Below are 21,327 nucleotides of genomic sequence, written 5' to 3' on the forward strand. Positions count from 1 at the left end.
GAGAGACAAAGAAGAAAAGAGAACCGTTGACTTAGCTAAAACATTAAAAGTTACCGGACACAATTCCAGATATCCAGCATTACAGGATTATTGAGTCTGACTAATGCAGCCTGACTTGGAAGGGTAAGGAAGAGGTAGGAGAGAAAGGAACATTTGGGTTACATTCAAAGATGTGTACATCGTAGTAAACGGGAGGGGTGGGGTGCAGCTATTAGAGAGTACGTACGCAGAGGGTGTACACGGAAGAGAGCTATAAAGCACTTCATGCTTAAGAAGCACACAGAGAAGGTTCCCAGCTCGGCTTGCTTGGTCAGGAGGGATTCCCAAGGGAGAATTTACAAGATAGCTTGTTACCCATGAGTGAGGCATCGCCTGCATCTGGGGGAAATTGAATGATGCTTGTTGGGAACCGGGGTGTAGGGGGAGGGGTGTGTAGTTAAGGGTTGTATCTTATACTGAAGAAAATAGACATGCCATTCTCTCATACTAGATTTTAGCCTAAAATTTCTTATTTTTAAGAAATTTTAAGAAAAAAACAAAAATTTTAAGAAAAATGTTTTTATTTTATTTTTATTTTAAGAAATTTATATTTAACCATATATAGGTTATTCCTGCACATCGGCCTGAATGAAATGGCAAAGGGCAAAAAGTGTGATAGAAAAGATGAGGAAAAGACATGCCTCCTGGTTAGTGCAAAAAAACACATACAAAATGCACTCATAACATTCCCCCAAAGAGAACCGGGGTTGACAAGTGAAAATAAATGAATCACCATTTAAAATATTGCTTGATTAAAGACCAGGTTTGTTTCTCTAAATTAATTAAGCAATAAGATACGCTAAGTGGCTTTAACCACCTGAGAAGAAACAGGAGCGCCCTGGGTTTCAGGGCCTCGGGCATCTTCCTGGGTTTGTACTGAGCAATGGACCACATAGTTCAGTTCAGCTGAATGCAGTTGTGCCCCATTCAACACCCTGCCCTCCGAAACACACACAAAGGACATTTTTAAGTTCTGCTTGATGAGTATTTTGGGAACATGCTTGTATAAAATATTTTCTACAGTTTTTTCCACTAGTGATTCACTAGTCCTAGCAATGAAGTACTCTGTCTTACATGTACTGGTATTGAAATTATCCTCACAAACGAGTTAAATCTCTAGACATCCTCAGTAAACCATCAACCTTTCCTGCATGTCTACTCCTTTTGAATCTTACTCTATCCCAATGTAACAAGTAGCTGATCAGTGTTTGACTCAGATACTTTTGGCTTCTTCTAGAGTGATTAAAAGTATTATTAAAATGCAAAATGTAGCCAGAGAAGCAGAACTAGCCAGGCTCCATGTTGTGCGCCTGTATTCCCAGCTACCCAAGAGACTAAAGCAAGAAGACCACTGGAGCCCTGCAGATTATAAAAATAGGACTTTGGGTGCTAAAACCTACAGAAAACACTAGCCAAGAGAAACATACTCACTTGGTACCACAAATCTCTGTTCTTTGACTATGTAGATTCATTAAATGTAGAGACTTAGGTAGTTTTCTTGCATGGAGTTCTAACCCCATCCATATCAAGGGCCGATGAGCTGCAAATCAGAGAAAGTTGGAAGTCTACTGTGTAGGGAGGTATGGCTTCAGAGTTATTAGTTAACAGTAAAGTCAACTATTAAAAATTTATGTATATTGCTTCTGTCTACAGAGCAGGCATAGTGATGGGTTCTGAGAAGGGTAAAATGCTAACAGACCTTGAAAAGACAACTTGGATAAGCCTACTCTAACACACTGTAGTGTGCAGACCAGAAATGTTTTAAAGTTACTGTCTTTGATCATTCTTCCATCTTCATCAAAGGATTTGAGTCATGTTATAAAATTATTAATAATATGCCAAAAAGCTTCATTAAAATAACTTAGGCAAAATAAAATAATTATAAGAAAATTGAGGAGTGAATATTTTATGTATACCTTCAGCAATGGCTGTGGTTTGGCACCAAGAATTCAATCCTCCAAAGAAAAATATAAAATTTCATTTCAGTATCAATGCATCACAGTCTTATAAATAATATATATCAGTTTGAAGCAATCTCTTACTCATGAAGATCTGACATACATTTCTCCTTGTTATTTGAATGTGAAATGCCTTTGACCTGTTTTTGAACACTTGGTGTCCAGTTGGTGGCACTGTTTTGGGAAGCTGAGGAAACACTGAGACCTAGAGACCTAGTGAGCAGAGGTGGGTCACTGAGGAAGGGCCTCATATCCACCATTAGTTCTGTACTGATTCCCGACTTCCTGGGCCAGTGTCCATGTGAGGAATTCCACTCCATGTCCCTACTACCGTGGACTCATTCCTCCATGCTTTCTCTTGCCAGGACAGAGTGAAATCCCCTGGACCACTGGGTGAAAATGAATCCCTCCTCTCATAAGTCACAGCAATGAGAAAGGATGGAACAAACTTTCCCATAGGCTATTCTGTTGTTTACAGCACAGGTATCAAACCCAAGTCCTTGCACATACTTCAGAAGTGTCCTGCCATTGAGAACACCTATTGCTCCTTAAGTGAAAACAAGGCCTCTGTGTTACATTTCTATAAGAGAACTAAATCTTAGGGCAGTTTTAGGATGTAAAGTGCACAGTAATGCCTAAGGATATAAGAGTGTTGGTATAAGCAGCTGAGACCCTGATACAGTACACTTTGAACAGGATCAGCCTCCATGGAGACAGAGTCTCCATGGAGACAGAGTCCTCTTGAAAGAGCATTTGCTATCAGGATTTGGCAACAGGTTGTTTAACTCATGTCATGACTCAAAGGTAAATATTTCCTATTTAACATTTGATAACTAGTGATACCTAAAGTAGGGTGGACATTTTCACTAAGAGGTGAGCTCCTAGAGCCACAACCAGCATGTGTATAGCTGACTTGGATCCTGAGCCCCATCAGTGCACACAATAATGGAAGACTGATTTCTAAAACAAAGCAACAACAAAAACAAAAACAAAACAAAACAACAACAACAAAAACCGGTCTGGCGTCTCTTGGTTTGTCTTCAGAAATATAGGTTCTCCCTTTGCTTACACAAATTTATTCTCAAATTTTTCAGGAAGGCTTTTAGTTTGGTGACTTACCTGAAAATTTGATCAAGAGTTTGACTTTCTCTTAGCCCCACAGAATCCTGAAAAGGACAGAAAGAACACTCAAAGAGTATAGGTGGGCATTTATAAGTATATGGATTCTATATGTTATTTCAATGATAAATGTTTTTAAACAGGTAATCTATGAGGAAAGAAGGCCAATTATAAACAAGTTTCTAGACTTGAATCTACTTTTTAAAAAGATATTTTCATGTATACATATGTATATTTGTATTATATATTTAAACATACATACACACATATATATGTATACACACACACACACACACACACACACACATATATATATATATATATATATATATATATATATATATATATATATATATATATGAGAGAGAGAGAAAGAGAGACCGAGAGAGAGACAGACAGAGAGAGACAGACAGAGAGACAGACAGACAGAGACAGAGACAGAGAGAGAATTACCGCTGCTGGAAAAGCTCCATATTCTTTTTTAAATTTATCAATGGCAAAAATCAGGCTTCTTGCCTCCTGAGGAAGTTGCTCAGGAATTTTCATTCAAAATAGTAAATTATTGTCCACACTTTTCACATATTTTCAGAGCAGAAAGGGATTCTATATGCAACTGTGCCTATCAGGGTCCACACCTGGAAAGCCACATTTGATTCCTAACGATATTATGACTGGGCTAGATGGCACTGTTATAGCCCACTTCCGTGCTTCTTCTGTATGGAACAGAGGCTCATTGGAGATCCTGAGCTATTACTAGTATTTTTCTTCGGTAAATCACTTATATTTTTGTAAGACTTTCTTACCACTTCCTTTTATGTCTTTTTTAAAAGCCGGGGCCAAACATCTCTGTTCAAATAATGCGAACAATGAATACTTAGTGAATATCTGGGGAAAGAATCAATATGCTGAAGATGTTAGGAAACTTGGGTCATTTAATAAAACTTTTAGTATAGGCAGGTAGGTGTTTTTAGACATTTGTTAGTGCAAATTAACCATTAAATATAAAAAAAGATATGTGTATACTTACATATAAAATACATATATATGAATATATAATACTCAGCTTAAGGTAGAAAAGCAATAGATATTTTAGTTTTATGTTCTCTTCAACCTATAATCATTCTAATATGATGATTTCTTAATTTGGTTGTCTGTTTTAATCAAAATTCCTCTGTGGGCTAAGTTAAGGCCTCATATATTCACACACACACCTCCCATTGATTTCACTTGGGTGAAACTGTACCGTTAAAGCAAAGTTTAAGTTGAAATGTTGAGTTAATGATGCCCACTTTAAATACCAAAGGCTGAATGCATTTGTGTATTAAGCACTTAGCCAGTCAAACAGAATTCCCATCAGGGGTCCAAGAAAACAGTATTTCTGAAACTATGCTAGCCTTACAAATATATACTGCTATTCCATCTACAGGGGACGTGCCAAAGCCACCAAATCCATGTGATAGTCTGTCTCTCCTCTCCTCTCCTCTCCTCTCCTCTCCTCTCCTCTCTCCTCTCCTCTCCCCTCCCCTCCCCTCCCTTCCCCTTCTCTCTCTCTCTCCCTCCCTCCTCCTTCTCCTCCTTCTTCTTTTTTTTCTTTGAATAAAAAAAGCCATGGAATCTTTTTTAACAGTAGCATGGGCAGTCAATGCACTCAGAAATTATTTTGGCAATCAGCTGTAATTATTAAACCCCAACAGGAATAAACACTGAAGAAACATTTGTACATTTTTCAAGGTCTTGCCTCTTCTCTCTGTTTATGTGTTTGTGTTAGTTTCTTTAACTGTCTTAGTTACTGTTCTATTGCTGTGAGAGACACCATGACCAAGGCAAATGGAATAAAAGGAAGCCTTTAATTGGGGCTGGCTTACAGTTTCAGAGGTTCAGTCCGTTATCGTCATGGCGGGAAGTAGGGCAGCAGCTGTGGTAAGCATGATGCTGGAGAAATAACTGAGAGGTTCGTCCTGATCTGCAGGCAGAAAGAGAGCGGAAGCTTTCCTGAATTTAGCACGGGCTTTTGAAACGTCAAAGCCCTCTCCCAGTGATGGACTTCCTCTAACATAGGACCACACCCCCTAATCCTTTCAAATATCACCACTCTCTGGTGACTAAGCATTCAAATCTGTGAGCCCATGGAGACCACTCTCATTCAAACCACCATATAACTAACAACTGAACACATTCCTGATGCTACATTTGTCTAGCAAAAACTGACTTTAAGTTACAAGCCTGTTTATTCCTGTCATTAAACATTTAAACCTCTTAAAATGGAAATATTATATTTAGAACAGAATGTCCAACTCTTAAGACTTGGGGATGAGACAACAGAGGAACCTTTGCTTAGTATCTGTGACCACACATCCAGTTAGCGCCCTGACACTGCAAAACAAGCACGACTGTTTTCTTTTTTATTGTGAACCAATTTAATTACGTATATGACGATTTAAAGAAAGTATGTCAAGGAATACTTAGGTGATATGGTCACTTTTTTGTATTTACATATATCATATGTGAATATCAGTATTTTGTAACATTTTTACAGAGCATGTAACATAGTCTTAGAATAGAAGGCAGATATGTTTTAAGATTGTTTAGTAACCTAGGAAGTGAGCTAGGGTCAGAGTTCATACTTGCATAAGAAGCATCCAGATTCATTCCTCAGATACCATGTAAAAAGGCAGTGTGGGTTAGATTGCTTATAACCCTAGCACTAGGGAGGCAGGCAGACATAGGAGGCCTCTTGGAACTTACTGGCCAAACAGCTAACTGACTTAGTGAACCCCAGATCAATGAGGGTTTAGAGGGAGGAGAAAGAAAGGGAAATGTGATTATATTATAGTCTTAAAATTAAAGTAAATAATTAAAAGTGTAAAAGAGATTCTAAAAAGAGCAATTGCTCTTGTAGATTTCATATATTGATATTTACCTATTCGTAAACAAAAGTAGAAACATTTAAAATGGGTTTGTTGTTAAATTCAAACTCTGTATTCCATCTCGGCATCAATAGACATCTTTAATGAAAAATAACTAGTTTCCAAAATAAAAAAAAATCAAAATACTAAGAAGAGGAAAACAAACAAACAAACAAAACAAAGACGCCTATGGAGCGCTGCCTTTGATGAGACTGGGCACTTGCACCAGTGCATTTGTCCTCACATGCATGCGCACCCTCATAGACATGTGCATTGCTCCCATCAGACAGTATATAGTCAAGGAGACGAATAATAGGTTGATATAATAACCTCGATAATTACCAATAAAATTTTGTAACAAAAAGTCTCTCTAAAAGCATATTTATGTACTTAAAGGAATGTAATTACTTATAAAAATTCCTGCCACTTAACCACACCATCAGATACCCCTTCTTCTTTAAAAGGAGAAACCTGCGTGATTTTGCTAGAAAGTCAAGAAAAGAAGCTAGTTGTGAATTCAGCTGATCAAACTGGCGTGTGCTTCAAGGGGATAAAGAGCTGCTAACTGGGTCTGTGGTGCCACTGGGAAGAAGTCATGAAAGGAGACCTTTCCATATACCACACTGTAGCTGACACGCTACTTAAAATGTACTACCTCTTAAAATTAATCAAATCCGTTGAAAACACGTATCTTTGAAAATAATGTGAAGAAAGTTTTAATGACTTCTATGCCTACAAGGTTTCCTGTGATAGTGTTCACATAAAATTGTAGACATTTCTGAGTGTTTCCTAAGGACCAACAAAGAAATTCAGCAATTTCTGATTTGCTACAAAGTTATTTATTTCACTAAATTTTGAAAAAAAAAAATCTAAGGTTTTCCCATAAATCCACAAATCAACACATGGCCAGTATTATCAGGCATACATGCCTTCTTAAAAACCAAAAACCTTTCTTGTTTTCTGTATTAGGACTTTGTGATATTTTTTTTTTTTTTGAAACATTGGTGCTAACTCTACACCAAAGGACCAAAATATGTTACCAAGCCATTTACAAAATTACTTGTGAAATAGATTTCTCAAATGCAATATCAAACCTAAATATCCTTAGCTGCGAAGAGCAGCTTAGCTGCAGAGAACAGCGTGTCTGGAAAATATGCAGAGTTTCTTTGTAATGCTCCCCCCTCATGCTCAGGTGTGGACTGCCAGCTCCAAGCTTTGTCCAGTAGCTATAGAGAGCTTGTTCTAAGGCCCTTGATAGGGAGACAAAGGAAGAAAGAGTTTGGCAGGCCTAGTAAAAGCCAGTGGATAACTTTCCACTTTTCAAAGCCTTTTATGATTTTGCATATATTCTACATTTATTTCAAGACGATCCGTTAATAGTCTCTCATTCATAAATTTTCTTTAACTTTTATGTAGAAAAAATGGATAAAAGAAATAAGAAGGTGTCTAATCAATTGAGTATTTATTATATGCAATGGTTTAAATAAACAAATGTTTCCTTAAAATACATTGAACGAGGGGATAAAACTTAACTCGGTAATTCCCTGAAAAGTGCAAATTAAAATTACAATGAGATTTCATTTTACCTCAATCTCAATAGCTAAGATTAAGAACCACCCCACCCCACCCCCACACCTGGCTTCTGCTTCAGTTCTTGCTCTGAGGTTTCTGTCTTGAGTTCCTGTCCTGGCTTCCCTTTATGATGGACTGTAATTTGTAAACTGAAATAAACACCCTGCACCCTGGCAAGCTGCTTTCGGGTCACGGTGTTTATCACAACCCGAACCAAACTAGAACAGCTGGGAGAGGAAGAAAAGGACGAATTTTAAGATCAGCATCGAAGCTTTAAATGTATGATAGCCTCCTTAATTAATTCATCCTCCTTGGGGAGGAATGACTTAGTGGATGCCCAGGTTTTCAGATCTCCTGTTCTCTTCCATCCTTTTCTCCAAAATGACAGCTGAGCCAATGAAGGTTTACATGACCTTGTGATTCTTGAATAGAGCGGCTAAACACAGGCTTTGGGTGCAGGCTAGCTGGATTCTCAGGCAAGCTGCTCCCTGTGGACAGCTGTGCCTGTTTAACTTGTTTTCTGTTGGCTTGAGCAGGCCTTAGAGGAATTCTTGCTGACTAAGCCCCATCTCTGCCCTCATGGATCCTGCCAGTTTTCTAAGAAGCCTGGCATCACATGTTGGATCCCCACCTCCCTGTCCTTAGGTTCTTGGCGCCTTTGTTGCTATGGAAGCACCTCTGCCCAGTGTAGCCATTAAAACTTTCAGAGATCTTGCAGTCTTCTCTTGGAGGAGATTAGGTAACTTAGGGTGTCAAAGGGAGCCTTAATCATCATCTTCCATCTGCAAACTCCTGCTTATTGCAAGTGCACCTCGTCGTAAGACAATCTCCTTCCACAGTTCCTGGCGGGAGATGGAGCTGAGGATTCTGTGCTTTCTGCTTCCCCCTCAGCCTGCCTTAGATGCCTGCTCTCAAGGACTTGGGCTAATAGAGAAGGGGAAAGATACATTAGAATATCCACTCCTCCTGTCTTTCCTGGTTCATGTTCTCAAAGCCCACTCAAATGACGGGTTAACCATTCAGTTCTCCCTCCCCTTGTTTTTACTATTCCTCTGGATCCCACTCTGCACAGTTTGTAGGTGATATTTTACCTTTACTTGGTTTTATTGGTAAAATATTGGAAGGTGTTAGGGGAAGGAAATGTTAGCCATAATTTAGACTACATTTCTAAGTGGCCATAGACTTAATCGTTATTCTTTATTATTCACAGACTTAACTTTGAAATCCTGATGGTTTGTTTATCTTTCTACGGTGGTTGATTTGTTGTTGAATAGGAATATTAATTCATATTTCACAAATATACTGGGAATACCTTACTACTCAGTGTGTGATCCAAGCATCAATAGCACTTGCTAGGAACACAGAATTGCATCCCTAAGTATGAGTTAGTACCTTCATTGTCCTAGAATCTTCAACTGTGCCCATATCTCCATTGAGCCTGAAAGCATTGTCGCAGACCACCATAGACCCGCTGAAGTTCATGTGTGCCTCAGCTACCCATGCCTCTGGCATCTAACGTACACTTACTAGTAGTTCCACAATCAAGGATCTTTATAATTATGCTAAAACAATGAAAGCAAAATAGTCAGCTCCAGATCGAGTTTTCCCCCTCCCAGATCCACCGTAAACTTGTTTGACATATTTATTAAGATTAAGTATATAGTATGCATTTTTCTTGAAAAGCAGTCTGACACCGAGAGACAAGAACACAGCGTAATGAAATACCCCATTGAGTACTCCACATTCTCAGCTGGGGTCACTATGAGCCCTAACAGGGAATCTGCAATCTGTGCTCACTGAGTTTGACAAAACTGTAGCATTTCTCTTAGGGGTGGTTTGGAGGTGGGAGGACAAAGTCATAGTTTTCATCCTGCACTTTCATTTTCTGATCACAGTGTTTTAGAAGAATCTGGGCTTTATTCACCAGGCTTTCAATAGAGAATCACATTAATCCTTTTAAGCTCCTTATTCTAATGATTTATTTTGTTGAAAACCATAGTGATACTCCTTTGAATTTTAATGATCACTGGCTATTCAAAGATTCATTGTTTTGACTTCCTGTCCTTACCTTTGTTTCCTGCATGTCTGTGGGGAACACCTGTCTAATACTGGATCGGCCACTGGTTCTCACTGGCTTACCAGAGTCACTCAAGCCTATCTCTGAGTGTTAAGTTGAAACACTAGCTACTCATCCATGACAATAAATGTAGGATGTATGTTTGCAGAGATAGGCAGGTAGACAGCAGAGGGACGGATGAATGATTGAGTCATTTTCCGGTGGAAAGAATGTTTTGGATTTGTTAGCATATGTTATCATTGTTGAAAATCTGGAAATAATTTAGTAATAAACACTGAGGTGCCCCATCTAGGAAATTTAAATGAGAAAGCAGTTTGGGTTTTGAGAGTGCTGTCTTTATCCCAATCTGGGATTATGAAAGTTTGGCAAATTTCCGACCCTCCACTTCTCAGTCTGTGAAGGGACCGGTGTGCTTCCTATCAAGGACATAGTCATGATTTCTTTGTTTAGAAAGGGGCGGTAGATGATAATCACCACGACATGGCTCAGGAGGGAGCATAGGGATTACATGTTATGCTTTCAAAACCTGGGAAGTGGCTCTGTCACAGCCCTGCGTTCCTGCTTTGTCCTCTGTGAAACCACACAGAGGATTTTTCCTTCTCTTACAGGTAGTCACCCCGAAACATCCTGGGTTCTCAAGAATATATTATTCTAATATGAGATTTTTTAACAACTACACTGTATTTATGCATAATACATTTTTGTGCCTTATCTTCAGGCTTCTGGACTTTGATTCAGAATATCAGGAGCTCTGGGATTGGCTGATTGACATGGAGTCCCTTGTGATGGACAGCCACGGCCTGATGATGTCAGAGGAGCAGCAGCAGCATCTTTACAAGGTTAGAGCTACCCTTCCTGCTTTTACCTTGCTGTGGAAGATCTGATTAGCCTGACAAGTGTCTCTCTCAGGATATCTTTGTGTTCATTGTATGTATCATGGTGTCAATTAGAATTCTCTCCTCTATCCTCAAACTCACTTCCCTCCCTAGTGTGCTGACAGGCTGCACCGACATCATAATTCCAAGAAAGTTCCCTTTATCACATCCTGTTTAGTGTAATTCTAAAGAAGGACAAAGCTTTATCTTCAAGACCAATAACAATAAATGAAACTGCATTAATAAAAAGACTGAAACAAAGCGAAGCAGAGACGGGCTGGTGACATTTAACAGGATGTGTTTCAATTGGAGCACTCAGGTAGATTCGGTCCACCCCTCAGAGCTCAGAGAAGGCAGGGATTTGCCTTCATTTTGACTTCTTGTTACCAAAGCACAGGGCTCATTCAATTTGAGGTATGTTAGTGATGCATATAGCAGACTCTCTCATTAGATCTGTGCATTTCAGGTGGTTTAAGAATTCTCGCTTGGAATTCGTATTGATCTCAGACAACCCATCTGATAACTATCTATATTGCTTCCAGTCTACCAGATCCCCCTTAACCTAGAGTGTTTTACCAATTCTACTTAAATAGCTTTAGAAGTCCCTACAAAACAATCATGTGATTTTTACTGGGAGGAAAAATGGCTGTAAGCTTCCTAGTCCCTGAAAGGCTGTGGGGGAAGGAAGAGGGACGTTCTACTGAAATATCAGGCTGCAGTAAATCTTCCTCATTTAAGCAATTTTTATTGGAGTAATTCTGACAGTTGTCATCCTTGAATTGCTTTGAGCATATGGCATATTTCAAAGAGCAGATTGTGAATCATAAAAAATAAAATTAATAACTAACCACAGAATCAGCAACAGTATAATGACAAGAAACAACTACCCTCTAGCTTTTTAAAAATCCTTATAGAATAAGAAGTATACTCAAGGTCAAATAAAAGTTATCTTCTTCAATTTTACCATTTTAGGTAACCCTTCTTTAATAAAGTATTTTAACTTTTTCTCCTCTCATGAGAGAGACATATACTTTAACAGAGTCTGATTGACATTAATTATTGTCCTTTGAGAATCATCTTAGTTAAGAAAAGATATAGGCTCCCTGTGGACTCCACAACTGGGGACATTTTACTCTCTGAAGAATTCTGTATAGCATTGATGTCGTTCAGTGACTCTGTTTCCTGTATGGCCAGCTGTCCACACTACCCGAAATGTTTTCCAATGCACCACTTTCCAACTCACATAACTAAAGCCAGGCTATTTCACATCTTGTGTCAGGACCGGAAATTACATATGAAAGATGCTTAGAAACCTATATTAATTCAGTGCTAGAAACATATTTCATTCCTGAAGCATCATCTCAGAACTTATTGGAGTCACGTTGCCAAATAACATTTCTTTTCTTCTTGAAACATTTTGTATTTTGCCTATAAGCCACTATTTTTCTTTTCTGAAACAGTGCTGTTCTTTGTCAAAATCACAGCCATATAATTTACATCACAATTAATAGGAAATCATTGAATGAAAAAAGCAGTTGTCCTTTTTTCTTGTGGTTTCCTTGTAAGTGCTTCGCCTGAGAATTCCCGTCCTGGCGAGCACTGAGTCGTTACTCTACCCACTCAGGATGTCTGGTTTAAAGTGTTTCTCCAAACATTTTCCATACCGTGTGTCACTTTCATTGGCGACTCAACCCGTCACTGCACCTCTGCCTCTAGGTGTTCAACACAGGCAGATATTCTCTTGGCATTTGGTTTCGTAAAGAAAATAAAACCAAGAAACCAAAGGGAAATGCTACAGGTCTGCAAGGGTCTTGATGAGAGCCCCAGAGAACTGCAGAGATCTAGAGACTTCCAAAGCCATCCTGGGGATATGGAGTGAGAAATCCTGTAGAACTGTGGCTTTTAGATTAGGAAAAAAAAAAAAAAAACTTAATGAGGTGAATTGGTTTGAGGTCTTGCTCAAGAATTCCGAGGGCTCTTCGGGTCAAGTCACATTGTCAGTGCTCGATTCCTGTGTTCAGATCTGCTTTCTGGGGAAGCCACTCTACTGATGACTTAGTAGAGGGGAACCTGTAGCCTGTTGCTCAGAGACTCTTGAAAAACTGGAGCTCTTTGGTTGCTCCCAGGTCTTCTTAACTTTAACATTCCATGAGACCCTTGAGCATTTTTATCATTGGCTTCCACCACCTCTACCAATCAATGCTTTATCAAACTTTTAATTAAAAGTACCATTGGTGTTTTGAGTTTTGGGAACCATGTCTCCCAGCAGAGTGGTTACTATTCTTACTCCTGAACCATAAGAAGATCTGAACCTACTTCAGAGGATTTCTAACCTATAATACTTAACCTATCTTCATTTCTTTTTACATCTTTTATAGTTGTGTGTGTGTGTGTGTGTGTGTGTGTACTGCTTTGAACACATGGAGGTCAAAGGCCAATTTATGAGAGTTTAGTTCTCACCTTCTACCAATGGGAAGCCAGGAACCAAACTCGTGAATTCAAGCTTGGCACCAAGTATCTCCGTCTGCTGAGCTATCTCGCTGGCTTTTGCATTTATTGAAAGTGTTAACATCTAACCAGGTGGCAGTGGTACACACCTTTAATCCCAGTAGTTGGAAGGCAGAGGAAAATGAATTTCTGTGAGTTTGAGGACCAGTTTGATCTACAGAGAAAGTGTTAGGACAGACAGGGCTACATAAAAAAACCCTGTCTCAAAAAAAAAAAAAAAGGGGGGGGGTGGTGGTGGTAGGTGTTAACATTAAGAGAAATGCCTTGCACTTATCACACACACACACACACACACACACACACACACACAAGCCAAGCATGATGGTGTGTGCCTAGTGCATGCCTATAATCCCAGCTAGGAGAATAACTTTATGGGAGCATTCTTGATGTCATGTGTGAAATGGGTTCAAACCCCAAACAACTATGAAAAATGGAAATGAAGCTCGTCCTGTGTGGCATAATTGAAAAGGATAATGGTGAAATTTCTAAAGTAACTCTCAAGTTGAGTGATGGTAACAACTAAAGCAAGTATGGGTGAGGGCAGCTCTTCGTCCTGCCTCCATTGCATCTGAAGCCTTTGTTCTACCCCAGGGGGGTAGCTCTGTATTCCACCACCCAACTCCTTCCCTGACACAGATGGCTGTGTCCGGATTTATGCCTTGCTATAGTCCTAGGTGAGCCCCAGCATCCACACTTGGAAATGTCAGGTTCGAGAGAACCTAGCCTTTCCAGTGCTCAGAAAGCAAAGCTTACTTAGCATTTTCCATGGGAGCTGCTGCTTCCCCATCTGCCTTTATCCTCTGGTCTCTGCTAGAAAGTCGGCTACCCTCAACTTCTAGATGTGGCAGAACTCACTCAGCACATCTCCTGAGTGGGATGCTTCTTGTTTTATGCTGTTTATCCCAAGCCAGCCAAACACAAAGGAACGTACACAGGGACAGAAGAGGCTAGGATAGGCAAAGCATACATTGACATGAGATGACGGAGTTTGCCGCCCTCAGTACAGCCATGAAATATAAAGCACATTTTCTGTTTAAGCCATTTCCTGTTTTCAGACTGTTAGACATTTAAGAGCCTCTCTTTCTAATTAATTTTACACTGTGCCATTTTGAGAACAACTCAATTCCTATTAAAAATTAACTATTCACTGGATCACATTTTCTTTCCAGTTTTGGGGTGATGCCACCAGTCCTTCCCCTGCCCCCTTCTCTTTCTTGCCCTACCTCTGAATAGGAGTCCTCTGTGTCTATTTTCTAATAAACGCTGGCAGCCTCTTCAGCCTAGAAAATACAAACATCAGCCCTTCTTGTTTTTTCTTCCTCAATCTGAGAATTGCCTCCAAGGAGAAGTGGCTCCCGCCCTCTCAGGTTCTTTCTCTCCGTTCTTTCTACTCTCCTAAGTAGGACAATTTAATTTGTCAAAAGTAACCACCGTGATTTTGAAAGTTCAGCTCCTATTTGGACTAGAGTTACGGAGCCAGAATTCATAATACGAGGAGCTGTCATTCTGCTGGTCTGCTTGTGCATTAACTATTAATGGAGAAATATTTAAAAACCCACTTGCAAAGGAAAAGCTCCATTTTTTTTCCATTTCTGCAGATCAAAGGTGACATTATTCTTGGGCTCGTGGAAGCTCTGTCACCTCCTCCCATCCTACACATTTTATAGACTGAGTGATCTGGAAGTCTGTCATGGATGGTAGAGCTGGACTCAGCTGTGGCTCCTCTCCCGGCAGTCACCGCTGACTTCAGGGTGCTTTAAAGGTGCACCCTCTCTGGACCACCTGACCTCCACCAGTTTTATGCTACCTATAAAGCACAGACCACAGAGCTCACAGTGATCCTGTGTTGATGTATTAACCAAAGGAAGTGCTAGTCCCAGCACTCAGGTTCAGAGGTTGGAATCTGGTGATTATTATTATAATCGAACAATAGTTACTTTCAGATGACATGAATAGGTGTATGTCTTGAGTGAGTCCCTTAGCTATGCCACAACAATATTAGCTCATAGGATTTCCAAGGGGCTAAAAGTAATTCTGCCAGTTTGAAAACAATCTTAAAACTTACCCACCAAGACTTTCATACCAGGAAATTTACAGTGGATGTTTTTTATATTTAATTGTTATATTTTGTTATTTTATTTATTATTTATATATTTACAGTATAGTTGCACATTTTAAGGAAACAATACAAGTTTTCTGTATCTTTTCCCATTAGTGTCTGTTCCTAATGTCCTGTTCATTAAAGCAAACAATTTGTTTTGCCTATTAGTTACTGAATGTGTCGATTAATTCTTATGTTTATGAATTTTGGATTGTTAAGAATCTTCATAAAATAATATATATATATTATATATATAAATATATACATCAGTAGCAGCTCCACAGAGTGCTATGAGGGAAGAATGTTTTAAAGTAAAAATACAAACCAGAACTAGGGAAAATATGCATAGACCAACGGCTTGCTCTATAAGAAGAGTAGGCATGACTGACAAGAGCTGCATAGCCTGCAGCATCCCTCACAGCTAAAAAATAGAAGTTTGAGTTTCCTGGTAGCAAAAGCAAAAAAGGAAATATGTTCACTTATACAGTATGCGTTTTGTATGAAAAAGCCGTAATAGTGCCCTTGAAGAAGCTAAGGTCATTGGACACGTACATATCATCTCTTAAGAGTATTTATTAAGTAGTTCTTTTGTACAAGTAAAATTGCAAATACAGTATTTGTAGCATCTGAACTAATTTACAGTTCAGTGACTTAGTCGCTAAGTAAATGTTAGAGACTTGTAGCACAGACCTCGCCAAGAGACTCCCGTTGATGAAAGTCAACCAAGCAAACAGAGGCAACAGGGGTGAATTAAAGTAATAGACAAATAAACATGGCTGAAAATGCTAAGTAAAAACGAACAGCATTTGAGACCTGGCAAGGAGAGAGCAAGGCTTGGAAGCAGTGATGGAGAAGGGTACACTAGGAGGAGCTCGGGGAAACATCATGGAGTGAAGGCAGGTGTGTGTTTAAAAGGCTTTGCAACTTTAAATGTGTGTGAAGTACGATTATATATTCCAAGGAATAAGAAATTCAGAGTAAAAGAAGATAAATGGGACATACTTGGCTTGTTATCTTACGACAGTTGATGCCAAAGTGATGTTGTCATTGCTATGAACTGATCATAGAAAACAGATTAATCACGCTATGCCTATATTTTATAAACTCACAAATATCAACCCCCTGGAATAGATTCCTTTAATTTTGCTCTGGATGGAGCTGTTGTAAATAATTTCAGATGTTCCTTTATACTCTCATGGCTAAACGTGAGTTCCTACAACTGGATTGTATATCTGCCTCATGGTTCAGGCTCTGTTGACTGGGCTTAGCATTAAAGAATATATATCTATATATATATATTTATATATGTATTTTTATATGCGGGTTTATAGAATAGAAATGTGAATCGAAATTTGAATTCTGATAATTGGGCATTATATTTGGATTTCAGTACCAAATTTTACATTTCAATATTGATTGTACCAAATGAAACAAATTAGCAATCATTCAAACAGTTAGTTAGGGGAAAATAACCATAGAGAGCAGACACACACACACACACACACACACACACACACACATATATTTCATGACAATTTTTTTTTACCTCATTCTTAGTTGATTAATTGGATAGCCTAATTGTATGCTATATTAAAACTCCATTAAGATAAGAAAAATATGCTTAAAATCATTATAATATTTCAAATAACATTATCTGGTCATTTAAAAAGTGACCAGAACTGAGTAAAATCCACCCATCTCCACTGCTATCTAGAAATGAACTTGTTCCATTTTTTATTAAAGTTCAAAAAACCCTTAGATTAACTGTCACATTAATTTGGGCATTGATGAATCACTATTTGATAGGGATACTCAAATTTATATTTTTCTCTTTTTAATTTGAGAGAGGGTAAAACTCTTCATGAAATGTTTAGGGAAAAGGCAGATGGATGTGTTCCCAAACAACCTAGGAAACATCACTCCTGCCGGAGCCTGTAAGTTCTATTTGAGTCACCTTTTTTTAAAGGGGGAGAGGGAAAGAAGAAAGATTTTTAGAGACTAGCATGCCAGGAAACAGTTGGCTCTGTACAGAGGTCAAGGAAGGGAAGCCCGGCCAGGAGTCTCGGTCTCCAGTGGTGCTGCTGTCCGGAAGGTGCGCTGGCTCTGGGGCTGGCCCTTGTGGCATTGTGGCACTGTTCTCTCTCTGGCTGGCCGGCTCTGGCCTAGAGTGGATCAAACATGCTGTGGGGGAAAGTTTCCCTCATTTGCATCACTTCTAGACAGCCCTGTCGTACTCTTTGCTGACAGGAAATCACTGTCTTTGTCACCTTTTCTCAGGGCCCTCCTTTTGGCAGAGATGGGCCATGTGACCACGCTTAATCACAACAACAGGGCTGGCTGGAGGCTCTGACAGGTTTTCCTCCGCACTTCAATAAATGGGGTGGAGGAGTCAGGAGGAAATGACTACATTAATTTTATAGTGAAAAAGATAATTAACACTCGAAGGCCTGATGCTCTAATGTTACTATTCAAATCAAAGTAAATTTATCAAAAACGTGTGAAAACTACCTTCTTTTATTTTATTTATTTATTTTTAAAATCGTGAACGTTGAGATCTGAGCAGGCAGGAGAGGGGAGTGTTTGCATGTGAGGAAGAGAGAGAAGTGGAGGAAAAAGAAGAGGAAATCCTAGCAGGCGTTAGCTCTGTTTGCAAAAGCAACTTAACTGGGGTAAAGCTCTGCCATTCGGGGCCGGAGGCAGGAGCGTGTAAAGTGCCGCCTCGATGATATGAATAGACACGGGCAAACAAAAGCAGCAGTGTACTCCTAGAAAACTCTGCTTAAAGGAGTTTCCCTGGCAACAGAAATGCCGTTCCAAAAGTAGACAGAACTTTCCTCTGAAAACATACTATTAATAACAACCTTCCGGAACAACTTGGAACAATTTGACGACTTGGCAATAATGCTGCCAAGCGTTGAGCAAATTAATCTCACACATAGAGTTTATATTTCTCTTGTCCGTGGTTCTGCTGGAGCCCGCCTAGACCTCTGCTTTTCAGTGGCTCAAGGGTGAAAAGTATTTCTCAGTGCTGTCATGGAGAAAGGGAACCAAGGAGATCTCCGAGTCCAACATCACTGGCCAACGGTTGTGTTCAGCCTTGGGAACCTACCAAGAGATCTTAGTTTGTGAAGATGAGTGTATTCCAGTGAGAACTGCTACAGGAAATCACACACTTTAATCACCCTCTTGAATATCTCTTTCCAATAGAGATGCTTCCTGGAAAAAAGACTTACTAAAGGGTTAACAGCCTTAGTCTGCCTCTCACGTGAAGCATCTCTGAGGCCATAGACTATATAAACATAATATATAAATGTAATGCCAAATATAGGCTGACTGCTACTTTTTAAAGAACATTTCTTGTCAGCTCAGAATGGACTCATCTTGGGTCTACTTAGCCAAAGGGAATCATTTGAATTCTCCTAAAGGCTGCTTGCCAGATGAGAGTCGAATGTTCCCCTCCTCCGACCTTTCTCGAATCCTTGGATGTAAAGGTTAAAAGTAATCAATATCTCATTGTGCTGCTTGGTTTCAGGGTAATAAGTAATAACCATCATGCTAAATCCAAATGATCCCAGATTGCACCTAAATGAGCTGACCCGTTAGAGAGGTGGCGTTAATTGCAATCAGGATAACCAGGAGAGTTTGCTAATAAAAGTCTGATTTAATTGTAAAAGAAAAAAAAAACAAAACAAAATAAAACAAAATTTAATCTTTAACTTTTTGAAAACTTTTACTTAATTAAATAGAAATGCATTATCTGCTTCTATGTTGAGCTGAGAGCTTTGGCTCTGTGCCCGGTGTTTGTAGATTTCCTTCCGGTTTCTATAAAAGTCCTAACAAGAAAGGGCACACTTTCACCGACTTCTTTGTGTCCCAATACTAAATGAAGCATATGAATTTTATTTTATTTTATTTTAGTTTAGTTTGTTTTTTTTGAGACAGGGTTTCTCTGTGTAGCCTGGGCTGTCCTGGAACTCACTCTGTAGACCAGGCTGGCCTCAAACTCAGAAATCGGCCTGCCTCTGCCTCCCAAGTGCTGGGATTAAAGGAGTGTGCCACCATGCTGGCATGAATTTTAGATAAACAATTTAATGGAAATATCATCTACCAATTATTTTTAGCATCATCTAGTTTAAAACTACTTATATCTTTGCAGCTTATATTCATTCTATTTTGACTAATGATTTTGACTAATGAAAATCAGTCTAGATAATTTAGAGCTAGAAAATTATATGATGTGCAATTAAACTTTATAGGCCGCTATAGTATGAGTTTGGGCTTGCTTTTTTGTTAAAAATTAGTAAAGTGCTTAAATATGAAAACCAAGTATTCTCATTGACAAAGGAATGGTGATCTGCAAATGATAAGAATTAGGTTTAATGCTCCATGTAATTATATCAGGAAGGGATTGTCTATAACCTTAATAGAAAGTATTGCATTACACATATATTCCATTCAATATAAACATTTGTCTTTATTATGATTCTATGAACTGTAAGGTAGGGACCAAATCTGGGGGGGGGGGCAGTATTTTAGTTATTTCAAAAGAAGTTGGAGAATTTGTTCAGAATAGGTGGTCAGCCGTGGGAAACTGTCGGAATCTCAGAGCTGTCAGTCATGACCTTGCTGCCCTGGTTCTATTTGTCCTTATCTCACAACCACGTCTAACTGTACAAGGAAGAAAGTTTGTGGGTTGTGATATGCAAGATATGTCATCTTGGAGCACTAGGAGTGTTCCCGCTCTACTACCCCATTCCCAAGTGCCCATGTTCCTTCCATCTCAGCCCAAAGACCCATGTCTTTGGGAATTAAAGAATGAAGTCTGCTAGATGCTGATATTTTTTTGGGGGGGGGTTGGGGTGGGACTATAATATTGAATGGAATGCTGACCTTAAAATTTAGTTTAAGTGGGGACTGTGTAGTTGTAGCTCTGTCGATAGAGTGTCTAGTGTGCATTAAGCTCCAACTAACTGGGCATAGTAATCCCAACCTTGACAGAATAGAGACAAGAGGTCAAAAGTTCAAGGTCATCCTAGGCTACACAGTGAGATTAAGGCCATCCCCCTGGGCTACATGAGGCTCTGCCTCAAAAATAAAATGTCCTTTAGTTGGGAGGACCTTGGAAAATGAAGTGAATATCAGAGGTCCACAGAAGCTATCAGGAAGATGGGTCAAGTGCAGATTTCTACTTTATCACATGATAAAAAGGGTCTGTGTTCACAGGATCGCTTGTGTGCTTGAGTATGTTCATGTACCATGAAATGGGAGTAATAGCTGAGGATCCAAGAGCCTGTGAGGGGCCATTCACATCCACACCATAGCAATCTTCAAAGAAAACATGATGGGTCTGAGCTGGCTCTTCATTCATCAGAAGCCCTACATTTTCTAAGGCGTCTCTGCACTCCAGGAAAGTCCTATCTATATTCGGTCAGATTTTAAAAATAGCTAAACCTGAAAATGTTTATCTGTTTGGGAGATACACTAAAGACAAGAAGATCCAACCCTGTAAACCCTGTTTTCACCAAAGAAAGTTCCCTAATACCCCCTAGGAATACCATTTGTGGAAAAACCACTTTCTAGTGCTGTCAAGGAAGCAGTTTTAGTTCTCGGAAATAGGGGCATTTCTCAGCAACTCTTTTAATAATGTGGGCCTTTTTTAAAGCTCATGCGTTCTTAAATGCGTATGTACTTAGGTGCCGCTGTATCCCTAATGAGATAGGCGCACTGGGGTAGGATAAGAAAGCAGTGCCAGTTTTGCTGCTGATTTAGTTGACATGCTCGAGACAGAAAAACACACAGACACACACATCTACATACGTGTATATGTACAATTTTTTTTTCTGAAAGAAACACCCACCAAGTTTATAGCCTATTGCTTTCAGGTTTATTTCAGGTTTATTGCTAAACGTCCTTATACAGAGATAGGACATTTCTCTGGAAGGGTTCTCTGCATCCTGAGATTCATCTGAACATACTATTCAGCTGCTTTCCCTAGTTGATTCCATATGTCTGTAGACATTTGCATAAAAAATTTATGATTGTGATATTCCTCTTGTCATGTTATCCATTAAAACCTGAGAAGCTCGTGGCAGAAGTATGCACAGAAATGCATTTATGCACACACATTTACATATGGGCACACACGTGGATGAGGTATTAATTTGTTTAATTA

General features: G+C 39.2%; 1 protein-coding gene across 5 annotated transcripts in view; it reads left to right on the forward strand.

Moving 5' to 3' along the window:
• Window positions 1-21,327, forward strand: part of Akap6 (A-kinase anchoring protein 6) — a 432,548-nt gene that overhangs the window by 303,068 nt on the left and 108,153 nt on the right. For all 5 annotated transcript variants that reach the window (XM_021201844.2, XM_029540880.1, XM_029540881.1 and 2 more), the window contains one exon: window positions 10,390-10,510. In XM_021201844.2, the coding sequence (XP_021057503.1) occupies window positions 10,390-10,510 (121 nt within the window). The remainder of the gene's footprint in view (window positions 1-10,389; window positions 10,511-21,327) is intronic.

The sequence above is a fragment of the Mus pahari genome, chromosome 7 (genome assembly GCF_900095145.1).
Source record: "Mus pahari chromosome 7, PAHARI_EIJ_v1.1, whole genome shotgun sequence".
Taxonomy (NCBI): Eukaryota; Metazoa; Chordata; class Mammalia; order Rodentia; family Muridae; genus Mus; species Mus pahari.